A 19,894-nucleotide genomic window follows, 5' to 3' on the forward strand; every position below is an offset into this window, starting at 1 on the left:
TTTTAAAAAAATGATTTGATACTCTACCTCTTTAGAGGGCTCTATTGGCCAAGCTTCGAACGCCATAAGCACACAACAGATTGGTTTGCCCCATTCCTGTGAATGCCAAGTTTCTTGCCCCATGTAGACTTTCCACTGGAGCTGTGCTTGTGAATTGCCACAAATCTGTTAGAGAACAAAGAAGTAGATTGCAGTCTCCTCCCATCCAATGCAGTATTGTCACCTGGGGAGACTACATATCCCAGTATTCCATGCAGGTCGTCCTTGTGTCAATATGCAGAGTGATCTCTGCTCTTTCCAGAAGAGTATTGGTTGAAAGGCCACTGTCACTCCCATTTGTTGTTCCAGAACAGGAGAAATAAGGAGCAGGTGGGGTTGCAAATGAAAACAAAGATTGCCTCATTGAGATTTGGGCGTAGGGAAATGCCATCATGAGTTTGCTAAGACCTAACCGCAGCAGCAAGTGAGCTTCAAGTGCTGAATAGCAGCCCAGTAGAGACTGAAAACTCTGAACTTGGAGTGAAACTACCTTATCAGAAATAATACCTAGGCCTAGGATGATTGATTTGGAAAACATGTTTTAATTCCTTTTAAGAGCTTCTTCCCAGAGATTAACTAATCCATATTTAATTTGCACACAGTATTTTAAGTTGATAGTGCGCAATCCCTAGTTTTTATTTTCTTACTACTTTTTTTCTATTTTCCACCAGCCTTTTGGATTGTGACAAGAAGGGCTGTGCTTTGAATTTAACCTTTTTCGTGCGTGCATAGAAGAGATGAGATTTGAAAATATTTGTCCTACACGTTATTTTACTTACCTATGAGCTGTTCCCCCTGGTGTGTGCATTTCCACAGCAGTTCCCTTTTCCTTGTTCACCAAAATCCTCAGTAGTGGCACAGTTTTAGTGAGGTCAGTGCAGAGACATAAAACGGAAAACAAACAAAAAAAAACCCTTTTGGCTTCTCCTGGCTCCTAGGCTTTGTGTCTGTATGTTTTCTGAGGAGGGGGGTGGATACAAGAGTGGGGGAGAACAAGTGATGCGGTGCTGCCATCAGGAAAGCTGAATGTATTGACTGAAGCCCATGCGGCTGCCACAGAAAGCTTGCCAACAATCCTCCTATATTGCAGTTTCTTCGGGCCATTTCACACATTGCACAGAGACCAAGCTGGGCATCAGTTCAGCTCACCACAGCACCTCAATGGGCATATCAGCCTCGGCCAAGCTGGTGCCATCCACATGTTGCGGGACTATAGGCCTCCATCAGTTCTAAACAGCACATCTTTGTATAGCCCAACTGCTGGAGGGCACCTGATTGGCGAAAGATGATATATCTGCAGCACGTGCTTCCTGTGTTTGCATTCAGACTTTTCATCTCCGGGTTATGCTTGAAAACGGATGTGGCAAGGGGCCTTCTAAGAAACTTGAAGCAGCTTTATAGAAATTAAGGAGTTTACATTATGGCTGCCTCTCAGTCTCTGCAACATGCAGGCTTTGGCTCTGAGCAGTCATCTTTCCATCTTTCGCATTTTAGCTTCAGATTTTAAAGAAGGGAAGAGACACACCCATAGGTTGTGGGGATGTACTTAACTGCTTCCTAGCTCTGTAATTCAGGTGGGGGTGGAAGGAAGAGAACATACTCAGGAAGATTCATTTGCCTTTTGGAAATCCTGAAGTAGGAAGAGCTTGCCACCCCAGACAGTTCTGTTTGGAAAGAATTTGTTCCAGTTGGATCACACTCCCCATAAGCAGGATGGTATTCTGGAAGGAAGAGGATTTGGTGTCTATAGATATTTTGATCTCAAAGCCTTTCTGGACTGCCTTGATTTACATTAGAGCATCAAATAGCATAAAGGAAGGGCCCGTTTTCACTTGTGGCCATGCAAATATCTGCTAGCTTAAATGCTGCAAATGTACATTTAACCTGCAAGCCCTCATTAGTCATTCAGTCTTAATTAATGGTAAGCTTATGTCCTCATTTTGAATACACTTGGATCATTGGCTTCTTGTTTCTGGTGCTTTTGGGGGAAAATATTTGAAATGAGGCATCCCTTCCCACAAGTTGCTCTGGGCAATATTCTGCCTGTCAGTCATCTCCCTTCCTCTCCCCACAACCCAAAACATTCTGAAGACTTGAAGCAGTGGCTGATTTTAACCAGGCTTCCATTCCAGGGTGTATTTCTACCTACGCACCCACGATATAAAGTCTCAGCCTCCACAGCTGGTGGAAGCGCTGACTTTTCCTGCTGCATAACGTCTAAGGGCCATATTTTTTTCATGCAGTGGAGCTGTGGATCCTCCTCTTGGGCTCCAGGGTATTTCCTGGAGCGAAAAGGTTCTTATGGTAGAAAACCCAACAGTGCTTGCAGCTGGATTGAAGTGGGTAGTATCTCTTGGATCCACCTGGAGGGAAACCAATGAGTCTGCTAAGCAAAACAGCAGGAGTGGTTAGCTGCTTTCATCAAGAGACCACAGAAGTTGTTGCCAGTCTGGGTAAGCAGAAATTGCTGACATAAACAGTCCGTCTCTCCCAGGACACAAAGAATTGTATACAGCAAAGGCATTGCTAGAATTGAACAACTTTAGCTCAAACAATGGAACTTCTCATCTCCCCCATGCCGCCGCCCCCCAATATGCTCTGGGGGTTCACCCAATCCTCCAGAGCATTTTTTGTGGCCGGGGGGACGTGATTGCAGTGGTACATGCAAGGAGGAAAGGGAGTGGAATTCCTGTTACATGAGCAGAAGCAATTGCAGTCAATATTGGAATTGATTGCATACATAATGGGAGGTTGCAGCACAGAGACAAAAGAGAGAAGGCAGTATGTGCCCTGCAGGTAGCTTGGCCAGAATGTCTTCTGTGGGTGGCCGGATGGTGTCTCTGCATTCCTGCGGCCCATTCTGCTCTTGACCTCCCGGCAGTGCAGCCTCCTGAACAGCTAGAGGAAAATACAAAGTGGGACAGTGAACCCCCAGGGCACAGGAAGTAGGAGAACAGAATAACCAGCAGGATCCTTGGGGTAGCCAGCACATGAGGAACATGAAAATTCCTCCTTTCTTGTGCGCACAACAAACTAAGTTGCAATATTCAGTTCTCTTGTATTTCAAGCTCCTTCTTGAGTATATTGTTATTATTATTTTCTAAACCTTGCGGAACTGTGGCTACTCTTAATAGAGAATGAAATATGCCTTGTTGCATGTTACTAATTTTTGGACATGGCATTATACCTTTCAGGTCTCCTTTGCTTACCCCCTTCCCTCCCTCTCTTTCTTCCTTCCTTCCTTCCTTCCTTCCTTCCTTCCTTCCTTCCTTCCTTCTTTCTTTCCATCTGCCTGTGACTTTCTCTGATCCTTTTTGCTCTCAGCCTCTTTTCATACACACAACAGGACTGGAATAGTCGCTCCGTTACACCCAAAGCATGGCTTGGCAGTCACTTTATACAGTGGTACCTTGGAAGTCTAACGGAATCTGTTCTGGAAGTCCGTTTGACTTCCAAAACATTCGGAAACCAAAGCGGCTCCTGCAGCCAGTTGGAAGCCACGGAAGCCCTGTCAGACGTTCTGGTTCCAAAGAACGTTTGCAAACCGGAACACTCAATTCCAGGTTTGTGGCGTTTGGGAGCCAAAACATCTGAGTACCAAGGTGTTTGGGATGCAAGGTACGACTGTATTGAGGACTCCTGTGGGTTTGCTTCATGTACATGAAGTTACATGTACACACGTCATTTGGGAGCATGTAATTGTTTTTGTCTTGCACAAAATATGTCAAAAGTGGCTTCTGAAAAGTGAAGCCACTTTGTAGGTTTTGCTCTACTGCATTCCAGCCCCTTAGAGTCTCATGCAGAAGGATTCCGTCTTCATAGCAGGCAGCTTCGTGCAGATTTGCCTCCATCAAGATTCAAGTAAGTCAGCAAATCATGGCCCTGTCTTGCATTCTGGGACCTGTAGTTTTTCACCAAGCCACTTTTCAGAGTCGGTGGCTGCTTCAGAGTCTGTGAATTGCAGTTTACAATTTCCTCTTTGCGTTCTTCATCAGCACTGCAATTCTTTTAATCCATCATATCAAGTAGACTTCCACTATTTTCCGAATCCCACACTTGTTTGTGCCTGTAGGAGAGACCCAAGGGTTCTTCCAGCAGTTATCTTTAAGGGAAAAGGGAGCTTAGTTTTTCAACTTCATGTTAGACGATTTGGCTGTGACACAGCTGTTTCCATAGCAACAAATTATGATCTAAGAAGTCGCCTGACATCAAGGGAGACCAAGATTATGATACAACTCATTAAAATTCATGCTGGAGACAGGCTGATGCTCTGGGAGAAATCTCACATGCTGAAGGGATGCTCAGTCTCACATGTCTGTGCTTTCCATGTTACACATCCGGGCAGCTGATGCCTTCTTAAAGATGCCATCTTTTAGGGCCTCTGCAAACTCTAAATAAGCCAGTCTCTCTGGTCTCTTTGGTCCTTGGCTCCTTGTGAAAAAAGCACTGAGATTACTTTATCCATTTGTCACACACCTGAAACTTTTAAAAGAAATCCTAACCGCTTTCTGCATCAGTTCCATCCCTTTTCATCACAACCTTAGCACACATGACCTTGTTGGGACTGCTCTGATCTGCGCTCAACAAGAGTGAACATCTCAAGGAAAACTTAACACAAAGCAATGACATAAGTAGGGGTCAGTTGGTGAGGGAGGTTTCTGATCCCGCAGGAAGAGGAGGGCTACAGCAGTACCCAAAATGCAGAGCTGGTATTGAGAGCCACCAAAGCTGCTTGGTGCTTTTAACTTGAGAGCTAAGCGAGCCAGTTAACTGCCGGGAAAGATCCTATCTCTTGTTCATTGCTATTACACAGAGGATACTATATAGATGTACATTTGGAGATGAGTAAGGATGTAATCTGGTCATGCCAAGCTAAGGATCTCTTGACTGTTGTGGAGTGGGGGCACCCCTTAGCTGCATTGCTGGAGAATTCCATGTAAGCTTCTAAAAGTACTTGATCTTGTCTGTGCCCTCTTCAAACCTCACCGCGGGGGGAGCATTCAATCAGAGCATTGCCCTTTCCTCTTGGCTTGACATGGTTGTACAGTGGTACCTTGGTACTCAAACGACTTGACTCCCAAACAAATCAGCTCCTGAACGCCACAAACCCAGAAATGAGCATTCAGGTTTGTGAACGTTTTTCAGAAGCCGGATGTCTAACGCAGCTTCTGCGGCTTCCGCTTGGGTGCAGGAAGCTCCTGCAGCCAATCAGAAGCCGTGCCTTGGTTTCCAAGCGGTTTCGGGAGTCGAACCGACTCCCGGAACGGATTAAGTTTGAGAACCAAGTTACCACTGTACTTCGAAACAAGCAGTCTGGATGCAGTCTTCCCTTGGCTTAAGGGATTCTGTCTCATCTTAGTTGATCTTTGGATCCTTGCCCTTATACACTACTGACTGCTTCTGTCTCCCTTTGGGTTGCAGTCTCCGCTCTGTGTTGTTCTGTGTTCCTGTCCTATTGGAGGGAGGAACCAAACTCTTTTTCTCAACTGCTTCTGTAGCCGGGAGCAAGTGCCGATAGGTGACTGCTGAACACTCTGCAGCTATTAGCCAGGCAGGGAGACAGGTTGTCTGAGCGCTGTCTCCCGTTGGGCTTCTTGTTCAGTGATGGCAGCTGTTCTCTGAAAACTCTTGGATCTGTCACAAGCACAGCCAGGAGTCTCTTCTCTGCCTGGCCGAGCCCACCAGTTCCAACTGGCATTTGAAGCAGCTCTGGCAAACTGGGAGATACTGTGACATGTCACGGCACCCTTGAGTAAAGCTCTGTGTTGTACATAGGCAAGATCAGGGTCCCTCTGTTTATGTGCTGCAGTGAGGGGGTTAGGTGAAAACACCAAATCGTAGGACGCCATGCCACATATCCCCCTCTGTTTCTAAACAAAAGTTTAGAGAGAACTAGAGGAGTTGCAGGCAAATAGGGGGTGGTTGAATGGCCGCAAGAGCCGTACAAGTGTAATTTAGTTGTCACAGGTAAACCTTGGTATCCGTGTCCAGTGGTTAGTTCTAGACTCACAAGCCTTGTTAAATTGCACAAATCCATCGTTCACACCTTGATTTCATACAGTTAATGTTTTCTTTCCCACTTCCTCCACCCCCAAAAAACCCCCCAACAGTCCAGGTCTGTTCTGTTGAAATGGCCTTCCCAGTTGGCTCTTTCCTAACCTCGCATTTCTGGCACACAGGGCCTGAACACCCTGAAACAGCTGCCCCACACACTCCAAGAGAGGCACGCCACAGCGCTGTGATGTGTTGGAGGATTCTGGAGCGCAGTTCCTTTGTGGGTGCGCATAGAAACATGGCAGCCACACCAGCTGCTTGGGTGTCTTGTGCGTTTGGTGCTTGCCGTGGCTGCAAGTGGCTCTGTGGGACATAAAAAGTGGCTACAAATTGTTTTCCACTCCTCACCCCGGCCAATCCTTCACTCATGGTGGTTTCTTTTAACCTGTGTTGTAGCAATTATATTTAACGGGACACTGGGAATTCTTTCGGAATCTTAGTTGATCTGTCTGTGGCTTTTGGGCAACCCGCACCTCCCTACCAACGGCGGATGGGTAAGATCTGCCCTGACCTTTTTTTGCGCACACGACAATTCATTTGGGAGAAGTGGAGGGGTCCTGCCCATGGAAGAAGCTCGCAGGAAGCAGCTGTTTTCCTTTTTATTTATTTTGTGGAGGGCAAGGCGACCTTCGTTTTTTTGTTTTTACCTTTTTGCACTATCTGCTGAACCGCGCCTGCCCTCCACTCTGCTCCCCCACTCCGTGGCAAAGTTATCAGGGCTGCTGCATCAGGACGTGATGCTGTTCTGGTACAGCGGACATGATCCAGTGCATGACTTCTGTGTTCTCCCTGTAATATGTGCCATGACTGATTGTGTGTAAACGTATTTGCAGAGGAAGTGGTGTCTTCGAGAGAAAGCAGTCTTAGAGGAAATGCATCTTACGTGTGTCTGTGCTCCCAACAGTGGCGTAGCGTGGGTTGTCAGCACCCGGGGCAAGGCAAGTAATTTCCGCCCCCTAACCCGTGGATTTTAGCACTCGAGTGCGAGCGCGCCCCCCCCAGATGTTGCGCCCGGTGCGGCCGGCCCCCCCTGCACCCCCCACGCTACGCCACTGGCTCCCAAACTGGAAAAACGTCTCTTTAAATGCCAATCCTTTCAGGAGTGTCACCTCCTCAGAACTGTGTTCTGCAGGGCCAGAAAACCTGGATGACTGGGCATCAATTGCTGAGACTCTTCCTGCAGGAGGAGCCCTTGACATACATTGCTGATCACGAGCCAAGCTTTGAATTCCCACCAATATCTGGCTCTTGGGTGTGCCAGACAACCAAAAGTGAGATGTGGTACTCAGTCTGAATCAGCCTTTCCCAATCTCAGCTAGCTGGAGCTGATGGGGAATTGTAGTACAAAACGTCAGGAGGGCACTAGCTTAGGCATAGCTGGTCTAAACTATTGATTGATTGGAAATCCATGTTGGGTGTTAAAGCTTGGCTCTATTCTGCAATGCTTTGGGAGACACCTATTGCCTCGCTGCCCTTTTAACCTTGCCACAGAAACAGGTTTAGGGTGGTGGAGTTGGGAGACTCTCCTATTGGTTTATGCCCACTCATAGTAAGCCAGCCTCCGTCTTCTAGCAAATGTTTGTCTTGACTTTTGCTTTCTGATTCAAATGATGTAGCACAGTCCTCATTTTCCCATCATGTAGAATACTGCCTTAAACAGATCCGTTCAGTTGTGTATTATTTTATTATTATTATTATTGTTATGATTTACCAACAGGTTTATGCATTAATTTATTTTTGAAATGTGGTTTTTGGAAGACATGAAACATGTATAATATTTTTTTAACATTTCCATTGCAGTATTTATCATTGTTACTGGTTGTGTGTAGTGTAACAGAATTAATATTAAAAAAAAGCATAGATATGAAACCTGCCTCTGCAGCTTCATTGGGTGTCTCTCAACCACTGGAGAAGAAGAGAAGAGGATGACTTTCTCCCTGTAATTCCAAAAATCTGTCAGCAAATAATATAAATACATTTTGCTTGCTTTTGAGCCTAAAACATGATGCCCAATTGCCCTTCCACATCCCTTGCTGTCATTAATGCGCAGCTTCTCCAGTACCTAACAGGTGTGTGACCTGCTCCTTTTAGCTCGCTCACCACTTTCTCAACTGCCCCATTTCAATCAAGTTCATTTTCTGCAGGACATGCAACCTCCATATTGCTAGGCCATAGGTAATATTTATTGCAATGTAGACGGACCTTGCACATCTGTTAACAGAAGCTGTCCTGATCTTGAACATTCCATGACTAGCACCCTTCAGTAGTTAACCCCAGGAAACTTGTGAGCTTGAGGGGCTTGCATGCAACAGCCTAATTTTTAGCCCATTACAGATGTGCATTACAGACACACTTTTAACCCGTCTCACAACACGGGTGTATGGTCTCTAAAGGAAGCTACATGGCAGAAGGTTCTCCAGGGGTGCTGTGTGGCAGAGCATTTGCAGGAACCTGGTCCTTCCACAAACAAACACCCCCCCCCACTCCATCCCATTGTACGCACTGCACAGAGAGACCAAAAATGGACTCGCGAGGCTGGCGTTTCCTACTTCCTGGCAAGCCTTGCAGTTCCTAGCTGCACCTACTGTATTCCATTTGCAAAGCAGGTGCCCTGAGCAGATCTATGAAATCTAGTTAAGCCGTTGCCGCACTCTGTACAGGCCGAGTTCTTGAATCATGTCCAAAGCAGGCTTCTCTGTGCTTCCGATCCAGTCAATTGTGTCTTGTTTTTTCACGAACATATTTCTGTAAAAAAAAAATGTATCCGTGCCTCATAGCAGAGATAGGAGTAGAAATAGGAACTCTCCTCTTCTTCCTCCCTCCCCACCCCAGTTAGCAGTTTGATTTAAACCATTGGTCCTCACTCTTAAGGGCTGGTTCAGAAGATCCTTTTGCAGTGCTGTTACGTGAATATTCCACCAGTGAGGGTCACTTGTGCGCCGATTCCACAGCAGGGAGCAAAAAACTTGCTTTGATCCAGATGTGGACTTCCAAGTGATGCGTAGTGTCATTGTGCAGATGATTTCAAATGGTGCATTAAAGAACTTCGGGGACTTCTCGGTCAGAAGATGAGCAATAGCTGACAAATTTCGCTACCAGAAAAATTGTTTGCTATTACTGATCATCTGTGATAGAAAGTGCAAGGGAGTGTGTTGTGCTCTAGTGTGCGCTTGCAGAATACACTCGGGTGTGGGGGTGTCTGTACCCCGTGACAGCTTAAGTATACACCATAGGATATGCTTCTACACTCTGCAATGTAGCAGCTGCTCTCAAGAGGTTCCTTTGCAGACGACTTGATGTGCGAAGTTTAAAAAAAATATGCAAAAGCCCATTAGTCCCCACAAGAGGGAGCATTTTGCAAACTCACAGGCTCTGTGCTCTGAAGAGGAAGGGCTGTGCAGATCCTTCCTCAAGCAAGTGGACGCCACAGAGCAGCTTCCTCCCGTCCATTACCTGCCACAGTCTTCTCCTTGACCTCACTTTTCTAGGTCTGCATGACCCAAGTGCTTTTGCATAGGAGAGATTCTGCTACAGGTTTTGCTAGCATCTCGTCTGCCTATCACGACAGTGACTTCAGAGCTTAAAAACAGTGATAAACAGGAGAGCATGCAATGTGCAGCTAGGAAGTAGATCGCTTGCTAGGGAGGGAGAGAGGATTTCCAAGGCAGGACTCCTCCAGTGGGAGAAGGGGGCTCCCCCTGATTCCAGGGGGCAGCAAGGTGCAGATTCCAAGCCAGCCAGCCAGCCCCCCTTGCCACAGAACCAGCCACTTCTCCTACTCAAAGCCTTTGGCCCTTATCCCCATCATGCCTGTCTGGGCCTTCTCCCCCCACTTCTGCAGCACTGACCCTGCCAACTGTGACATCACACGTGATGCAAGAGGCTGGCTGCTGGGAGGGGCTATGACCCTCAAGAAAAGCCACTCACCAATTTTGCCCCACCGGCATGAAGAGCCCCTCTCCCCTTCTGACCACTCACGGCAGCAACAGCGGGGGGGAGATCCGTGAACTCGATGAAGTTGAGGCTCAAGACGTCCCTTCTGGTGAAGTGTACCCCACCAGTTATCCCAGTGACTCCCAAGTTCTCCAAGATCTGCCAGTCCCTGAGTCAAGATGTTCCTCTTCGCCAACAAAACCAAGACCCCCATCAGCACCTACACGGACTCCTACAGGGCTCCGAATACCATGAAGAAGGCCTACGATGAGGCTCCGTTGGCCCTGTGGAGTGAAAACAAGTTCCTGACGCAGGTACGACGCTGGGCGGGTGGGGTTTGGTCTAAAGCAGCCTTTCTCAACCTGTGGATCCCCAGATGTTGTTAAACTACAACTCCCATCACCCCTGGCTAGCAAGGCCAGAGCTCAGGGATGATGGGAGTTGTAGTCCAACAACATCTGGGGACCCACAGGTTGAGAACCGCTGGAAAGGAAAGGGGAGGAGGAGGCATGACAGAGGTGTGTAAAATTATGCATGGCACAAAGGAAACTGTCCGCTGCCCCCCTTATAACACTAGCAGCACTCCAAGGAACGAGGGACACAGGTGGCTCTGTGGTCTAAACCACTGAGCCTCTTGGGCTTGCCGATCGGAAGGTTGTTGGTTCGAATCCCCGCAATGGGGTGAGCTTCCGTTGCTCAGTCCCTGCTCCTGCCAACCTAGCAGTTCAAAAGCACGTCAGTGCAAGTAGATAAATAGGTACCACTCTGGTGGGAAGGTAAACGGCATTTCCGTGCGCTCTGGTTTCCGTCACGGTGTCCCGTTGTGCCAGAAGCGGTTTAGTCCTGCTGGCCACGTGACCCGGAAAGCTGTCTGTGGACAAACGCCAACTCCCTCGGCCTGAAAGCGAGATGAGCACCACACCCCTTTGACTGGACTTAACCATCCGGGGTCCTTTACCTTACCTTTACCTCTCCAAGGTATGATTAAAAGTAGAGATGGCCACCAACTTGGTTGGCTTTGAAAGAGGATCGGACAAGCTCATGGCAGAGAAGGCTCTATTGTTGGCTATTAGCAGGATACCTCTGAATACCCGTTGCTGGAAACTACAGAAGGAGAAAGTGCTCTTGTGCTCCCGCTCTGCTTGCGTGCTTCCCATCTGAGCCTCTGCTTGGCTGCTGGAAGAAAGGGCACTCGACCCGAAGGGGCGCTGGCCTGATCCAGCAAGGGCTCTTGGGTTAAACTCCCATGTGGCAATAGTGCTTCTGCACAAAGGGGTCCTAGCAAGGCTTCCTGGCTGCAAGGGATTCAGGAGCCACAGAGAGTTGCTGGGTCTCCCGCCGTGTCCAGCCAGGTGCCCCAGGGAAACTTTGAACAGCAGGCTCCTTACCTTTGTCGCTATTTAAATCCATTTTGTGAGTTTGAGGTTGCAGCTAGCAATGGGGGGTTAAGGGGATGGAGCCAGAGGCCTTGCACGGGGGGAACAAAGAGCTTTGAAGAGAGTTATGATGAGAAGGAAGGGAAATTGTGCATTAATAGGCTTTGAGAGGAGCAAGCTCCCCCCTGAGTTTTGGGACAAGGTGGGCTCCACACCCAACCTGAGCTTATGACAACAGGCATGAATAAGGCACTCATCATTAATTTTATTTGTATCCTGCTTTTCCACAAAAAAGAATAGTGCTTAAGGGCGGCGCTGTGGGTTAAACCACAGGGCCTCTTGGGCTTGCCGATCAGAAGGTCGGCGGTTCGAATCCCTGTGATGGGGTGAGCTCCCTTTGCTCGGTCCCTGCTCCTGCCAACCTAGCAGTTCATAAGAACGTCAAAGTGCAAGTAGATAAATAGGTACCGCTCTGGCGGGGAGGTAAATGGCGTTTCCGTGCACTGCTCTGGTTCGCCAGAAGCGGCTTAGTCATGCTGGCCACATGACCCGGAAGCTGCACGCCGGCTCCCTTGTCCAATAAAGTGAGATGAGCGCAGCAACCCCAGAGTCGGCCACGACTGGACCTAACGGTCAGGGGTCCCTTTACCTTTGCGCACATGGCTTATAACAGGAATGCACCAACTACTGGAAAAAGAATTTCATAACAACGTAATAGCAAATATCACAACATTAAAAATTCTCAATGTTTCGGTACTATAAATGTATCAAGCTTGCATTATCAACATTCCATGGCTCCATGCCTCTTGGCAATAGCAAAAATACCAAGGGAGCTTGGCCATGGCAATGCTCAGAGCCCCTCTCCTGAAACAGCCTCTTGTAACGTTTCCAAAGGGGTGGCTGGAAAAACTCATCCCATGATGTCGCTCGCATTGCGCATGCCAGCTTAGAGAGATCTGGTGGCTGGGGGCTTGGGGGCTTTTGCCGTTTGGCCTGGGGATCCCACTACAGCAAGTCTGGGAATGGGAGAGGGAGCTGGCTCCGCAGGGAAAGATGAAGATGGTCGTATGAAAACACCAAAACCTTTCTGGGCTCTGGTCTGTCACTGGGAAAGCGGCGCCCTCTGCTGCGTAGATGGCGCACAGGCAGTAAAAATTGAGTAGATCTCTGATGCGAAGCTCATTCAGAAAAGTGGTTTCTGTCCAAGGCTCTGTTCCTAAGCAAGTTTCCCAGCCTGCATGCTGCCAAACCGCACCCCCCACTGGTGGTACACGATGCAGTGCTTCCCCCCCCCCCATGTTTGCTAGGTTTTCATCGAGCAAGACCTGCCTTCCCACTAGTACTTATTTATTTCATTTAGTTATTACATTGATATCGCAGCTTTCTAGATCATGCCAGAGCCCTACTCCCAGAGCCACCACCCAGGAAGGCATGAGCCACGCCGCCCTGCCCAGTTCCTCCCAGTTCCACCACTAGCCTCAGTGGGGTGGTCCAGGTCAAGCAATGCTTCTCCAGCAACCGTGCACTTGGCTTCAGTCTTGTTTACTAGGTCCTCCCACAGGGCCTTGCAGAGCCAGGCAGAGGCCCAGGCCAGGTAGATAATGTGCCCCCCCTTTTTTTTTACCCTGGGGATAACTGAAGTCTTATAAATAAGTAAGTATATAACATAATTTTTTTATAATGTATTATAATTTTAAATACATTTTACAATAAATACATTCTTCTTTTTAAAATGTATTATATAATTTTTAATAGTTCAATAATGTATTTAAAAATCTATTTTTAAGTAGACAACTTTGACTATTATTTATAATTAAATTATAATTAAAACTTCTCCATCTTCTTATTCTACTCTTAAAAAAGATGTATGCTTGTGAGAAAGCCACTATTGCTCATAAGCCACTATTTCTTTAAAAAAAACCACCAAATTTTATCCTCATTGAGCTATATGTACTCCTCAGGTGTAAGTAATATTCCTGGACTAGCCAACAAAATTTTAAACAAATGGCCACATCTCCATCAATTTTTCATCATTTTCAAAAAAAAAAAAAAAGTGATAAGATAGCCAACAAACTTATCTTTGAGGTACGTGTGGTTTTAATTTTTGGCAAACAAGATTTCAAACAAAAACTCACCAACGTTTAACAGCATGAAAAACATGGTCCAGCATCATGTTCACGGCGCGCTGGCTGATGGAGCCTTGGTCGCCTCCACCTACCCGGCGCCCGTTCCGCGCTCCTCTGCGGAGCCGATCGCAGGCCCCGCTCCAGACGCCAGGAAGCTTTTCTGTTGCACTTCCAGCCAGGGCCCCAGGGAATCCACCCACCACCACCGCCGCCTTTGCGCCTCCACATTCGCCTCAGTGCATCCCCTACAATTGTAAATATGCTGACCGAGGCCCCCTTTGGAATCGGAGGCCCGGGCCAAGTAGCCCATATGCCCCCCTCCCTCTGTCTGGGCCTGTCCTCCCAAACCCATTGCGCGTGTATTCTTTACTCGTAGATGCCTTAGGCAGTATTGCATGCAGTTACTGTATTTTTTGCTCTATAAGACACACTTTTCCCCTCCTAAAAAGTAAGGGGAAATGTGTGTGCGTCTTATGGAGCAAATGCAGGCTGCGCAGCTATCGCTGAAGCCAGGAGAGCAAGAGGGATTGGTGCGCACTGATCCCTCTTGCTCTTCTGGCTTCGGGGATAGCCACGCAAAGCTTCTTGAGCGCAGCGGGAGCGCTTCTGCCTCTTCGCTCAGGAGGCTTTGCGTTGAGGCTTACCGCTTGCTGTCCTGGCTTCTGGCTTAGCCACGCACAGCTTCTTCCGGGCAGGGAGAGCCTTCATCCCGCTGCCCGGGAGAGGCTGTGCATGGCTATCCCAGAAGCCAGAAGAGCAAGAGGCTATCCCAGAAGCCAGATCCCTCTTGCTGTTCTGGCTTCTGGGATTCAGAATATTTTTTTCTTGTTTTCCTCCTCCAAAACATAGTTGCGTCTTATGGTCTGGTGCGTCTTATAGAGCGAAAAATATGATATTTCACAACAACCCTGTAAGGTAGGCCGTAGAATCACAGAACCGAAGAGTTGGAAGGGACTCAAAGAGTCTGATCCCCTGCAATGCAGGAATCGCAGGAGTGGGTTGTACTGGGCAGCCAACAAGCTAGATATTTTATATATATTTTTGTATATCCTCCCCTTTCTCCAATCTCGAGCCCAGGGCGGCATAGCATCAATCACAGGTGGGGAACCTCAGGACATCTTAGGACTGACAGGGGTCCCAGTTTGATATACAGGGCTGTTTCCTTCCTGCTATGCTCTCCTCCTTGCAGGTAAAGCTGCCTGCTTCTTCCTTTGCAAGTCCAGCCTGAATTTTGCACTGTTTAAATCTGCTACCCAATGCCAGCTGCGCTGCCAGAGTCAGGCCCACTCAGGAGTTCCTGAGTTCAGCTGACAGCAGCTGAAAGGAGCACAGCATGCATTATGTCATAAACAAAGACCATAGCGCTATAACTTGCCGGATAAGTATCGAATTCAAACCACACAATTAATTTAAAAACTGTTAATGGCAACGACAACCCACATAACCGCAACCCCAGTTGTTAAAAGTTGTTAAAAGTCTCAGGCTAGGACCTGAAGAAAAAGTGAGATATAAATGCAATTAACAAACTAGACCCAAAGAGTGCAGCTTTTGTGACCCAAATGCCTCAAAAATTGCAACCATGCTATACTTAAAACAGCAACCGTGGGGGCATTTTTCATAGTTGGCATTTGCTGATTTGCTAATTTTATACGCCACCTTTCATTTGTGAAGGGCTATTTAAAAAACAGCAACAGTAAAACAACTCAAAACTCCACTCAGCCACAAGATGTTGCACAGAAACGCCATAAAACAAAGGCAGCCACGAAATTATGCAGCAGAAATAACATTTGCCTGTCCACGTTTTAGTTTACTGAATGCATTATGATGCCAAACAAGCCCAGGAAGATGGGGTGGACGAAGGGGCATACATTAATGTGGTTAAAGTTTGTACGTATTTCAAAACTGGGAGGGGAAAACTATGAGTAACAACTGCTCCGTGTAGCAGTAACTGGGAAGGGTGGTGAGCTGACTCCTGTGCCTTGCAGACTTGGCCTTGAATCCAGCTCCCTGCTGCGGTTTTTAAACAAAACGAAACAAGCAGAACTCCTTATCTTCATCAGCAGATGTCCACAGACAAATAAGGCGGATGCACTGAATTATCTTAGCTGCGGAACTTGTTTCTTGTGACTGTGTGCTATATAGTCAGTTGACTCAATGCTGGGCAGAGTAAGAAAATAACTTCCACAGTGGTTTTAATTTGTAAGGAATGCTTTGACCTTAAAAGCACACTCACATCCTCCTCTCCGACCCCCCAAATTTGGGAAGCAGTGGTCTAGTAGGTTTTGCATACAGCAGGTTTCCTGCATAGAAATATACAGTCCAGACCAGTCCCATAGCTCTATGACTGAGAGCACAGGCAGGAGGCTAATAGGTCATTTTAGCAAGACTGTCTCATAGGAGGAGCTGTGCCTGACTGCTCTGGGGGCTGATCCATAAAAATATATAATCATTTATTTACTGTTTGTTTCATAAAATTTATACACCACCCCTTGGTTGTAAAACAAAAAACAAAAACCACCCCAAAAACCCCTCAAAGCAGTTTACAGAAAGATGAAACAACAAAATTATAAATAAGAAAACTTAACAACAATAATGGAAAACTTTCAAAAAGCTAAAACAACAGTAGGCTAAAAACATTAAAAATCGCATCAACTTCCTAAACTTCTGGGGAAGCTCGTCTAAGCAAGATTGTTCTTAGCAGGCACCAAAAAAGAACAAGAAAAAGTTCAGTGAAGGTCACTAGCTGAAATCAAGAGGCAGGGAGTTCCAAAGGGTACAGGCTGCCCAATGAAAGATCAAGTTCTTCCAAATGTCAAATGGGAATTATTTCACCAATTGAAGTGATGGCAGGCATACACAGGGTAAGGCGATCTCATATCTTAGGCTTAGGACTTAGGATCCTCGTATCTACGGAACCACCTCTCCTGGTCTGCCCCACAGAGACCTTAAGGTCCATGACTAACCATAGTTTAGAGGTCCCGGGCCCTAAGGAAGCCAGACTATCCTCTACCAGGGCCAGGGCCTTCTCAGTGATGGCTCCGACCTGGTGGAATGCTCTGTCCCAGGAGACTAGGGCCCTTCAGGATTTAACCTCCTTCCATCAGGCCTGTAAGACAGAGCTATTCCGCCTGGCCTTTAATTTGAATTCAGCCTGATCTTTTATTTCCCTTCTCTTCCCTCCCCCTCCCTTTTTATGAAGATCACCCCCTCTGAGACCCGACAGCTAATTCTCCCCTGGCCTTCTCGCTGGCCCAAGTAGGACCAATTCAGCCAGCTAGCCCTGGGGATTTTCTGATTTTTGAATTTTATTGTTATTCATGTTTTTATACTGTATTTTATGCTGTTTTCATAATTAAGTGTCTTAAAGTGTTTTAGATTTGTTGTTAGCCTCCCTGAGCCCGGTTTTTTAACCAGGAAGGATGGGGTATAAATAAAAATGTATTATTATTATTATTATTATTATTATTATTATTATTATTATTTCTGTATCTTTTTGAGTGAAGAAGGAGGTGCACCACCAATTTTAACTGGGGGGACAGGGACACATTGCTTCAAGTACCAGAAGTTTGGGAGACATTGTGATAGGGCAGGTGTCACCAACACGGTGCCCTTCAGTTCTCTCCCTGACGCTTGCAGACGCTCTGAGACGCACACGGACCAGTCACTCCTTCCAACTTTAGGTCCCCAAGTGTTGAGGGCGGTTGCCAGATCATCAGCACCTTCCCTTTGTGGAGCTGAAGGAGCAAGTTGGAAAAAGGACCGCGCTCTTTCCTCCTTCCTCTCTCAGCTCTGTGTGCTCTCAAGGCTCCGGTTAATTCTGCTGGGTCTGGCTTTCACCCAGATGGCTTGGGAAAGCGAAGCGTCAGTAAAGGCTCTGTCTTGCGTGGCGAGTTCCCGCCCCCCCCCCCAGTGGAAATAAAGACACATGACACAATTATTAATGTTAATGGGCTAAATAAGGCCACAACTTTATTGGTTACAGGTGATGAGCAGTATTAGCTTAGGCATTGGTCCTAACCGACTATATCCAGCTTCAGCCCATCCGCTTGAAGTCCACTTGAAGGGTTAACCACCAGCAGGGGGAGTCCTAGGGACGCGGGTGGCGCTGTGGGTTAAACCACAGAGCCTAGGACTTGCCGATCAGAAGGTTGGCGGTTCGAATCCCCACAACGGGGTAAGCTCCCGTTGCTCGGTCCCTGCCCCTGCCAACCTAGCAGTTCGAAAGCACGTCAAAGTGCAAGTAGATAAATAGGTACCGCTCCGGCGGGAAGGTAAACGGCGCTGCTCTGGTTCGTCAGAAGCAGCTTAGTCATGCTGGCCACATGACCCGGAAGCTGTACGCTGGCTCCCTCGGCCAATAAAGCGAGATGAGCGACGCAACCCCAGAGTCAGCCACGACTGGACCTAATGGTCAGGGGTCCCTTTACCTTTAGGGGGAGTCCTCCTGATGCACCTCAACTAGGAACCCCCCCCCAGGGTCACGGATAGGGGGCTTGCCTTAGGCCCTCACCTCCTTAGGCTTTGGACAGGGCTACATCCCCCGGAATCCTTTACCGGACTACCCTTCAGTATGTGGGGCAGGTGATGGCGCTTCGTCCCCTCTTCCATCTACAGAGCAATACCAATGCCTAACCGCCAATACCCAGAAAGTTGTGATGATTTGCTACGAGGAAGGCGAAAACCAAGTGGCTGGTGCTAATTTGCCAAGTGGGAAAATTCCTACCAGGCCCCTCAATGGCGACCAACCAAGGTCCATAGCAAGGTCAAGGAACGGAAACCTTATAGGGCGGCAGGGTGGGAAAAGCAGGAACAGCCAGTAGGCGGGAAAAAGAGGGAGATCACCGGTCGCGTCCTGGTTTAAATAGGGCAGGCCACGCCCCCAGAGCCAGCCGATTGGCTGGCCAGGGGATGACGCAACCGGGGATTCCCCCAATCATGCAGGGGCTGGGCCTTGAAGTGGCTTTGCAAGGGTATCTTGGGGAGAGGAACATAACCCATGGCCCAACTTGTGCAGCACCATCTGTGGGAAACTCATACACAGGATCCAAGTGCAAGGGCATCTCTCCCCTCTTGTGGCTTCCAGCAAATGGTATTCAGAAGCATTGCTGGGGATGCAGAGCATAATAATAATAATAAATTTTATTTATACCCCGCCCTCCCCAGGCTCAGGGCGGCTAACACCAAATATAAAAACAATTGATTGAAATACAGCTTAAAAAACAAGATTAAAATACAACATTATAACATTAAAATGCAGCCTCATTTCAGTGGAAACTTAATCAGAAACATTTGGGGGGATAAAAACGTCCAGTCTTCACCAAGGCCAACTTTCCAGACTGGTCCTACATCGGCCAGAAAAAAGCCAGGGAAGTCCCCAAATAGGAGTTCCAACACAGAAGGAGAAGGGGACTAGCCCTCTCTTCCCCCATGAATTCGTCTAATCCTCTTTTAAGGCCATCTAGTTTGGTTGCCATCACTGCTTCCAGTGGGAGGGAGTTCCATAGGTTAACTCTGTGCTGGGTGAAGGAGTACTCTCTTTTATCCATCCTAAATCTTCCAACATTCAGCTTCGTGGAATATCCACGGGTCCTAGCGTTATGAAGGAGGGAGGAAAAGTCTTCTCTGTTGACTTTCTCCATGCCATGCATGAGTTTGTAATCTTTGGTGTCCCCTTACCCTTGCCTCTTACTCCACTGAGAAGTAATTCAAAAAATCTAGCTTAAAAATATCTCTCTGAAACTATACTGTTGCATCCAACTTAAATACTAAGCAAAGCAGCTTTTAAAAAAACTGCTTCCTAACACAGCTGGCCCTTGTAAGACCTTTGCAGCTAAGACATGGTGTGTGGGTTTTGTTTTTTCCTCCTCCCTCCCCATCCATGGTTCTTTCTGTGCCGTGCCTTTTAGATTGCAAACCTAAGGTGTTTTTTTTATTAGTATTATTGATCTGAAAGCCACGGTAGGACCTTTTTCATACGACATGCAGGGTTTATGTATAAATAAACAACGTGCAATTAAGTCAGCTGGCAGAAGTCTGAAACGGATTGGAAAGGCTGGATATAGCTTGTTGGACCTGCTTTGTGTGAAAATGAGGTGCAAAAGTGTATTGTATTAAGTGAGCATTTTGTACAAAACCGCAGGAGGGGTTGGACTGCATGCCTCTTGGGGACCCTAGAATTTGATGGTTCTGGGATGCAAGACTCAGTGGACACTTGGCCCAATCTACGCAGGGGGACGGTGGCAGTTCTTGTTATGCATTTACACTCCAGGGGAAAATCTCTCCTTGTTCTCGAGCCCTTTGACACAGTCCCCATGCCTGACACCCCCGCCATTTTTTTAGCTCACCTGTATTATGCCCCCCTCCCTG

General features: G+C 47.4%; 1 protein-coding gene across 2 annotated transcripts in view; it reads left to right on the forward strand.

Annotated features, from left to right (window-relative positions):
• Positions 1-10,017: 10,017 nt before the first annotated feature.
• Positions 10,018-19,894, forward strand: part of SPMIP6 (sperm microtubule inner protein 6) — a 29,279-nt gene continuing 19,402 nt past the window's right edge. Inside the window, exon 1 of one of the 2 annotated variants that reach the window (XM_083575885.1) lies at positions 10,018-10,340. In XM_083575885.1, coding sequence (XP_083432011.1) covers positions 10,206-10,340 — 135 coding nt within the window. In that variant the 5' untranslated portion in view covers positions 10,018-10,205. The remainder of the gene's footprint in view (positions 10,341-19,894) is intronic. The other variant, XM_083575883.1, reaches the window with a different exon arrangement.

Source organism: Podarcis filfolensis (assembly GCF_964270895.1).
Source record: "Podarcis filfolensis genome assembly, chromosome: 11".
Classification (NCBI taxonomy): Eukaryota; Metazoa; Chordata; class Lepidosauria; order Squamata; family Lacertidae; genus Podarcis; species Podarcis filfolensis.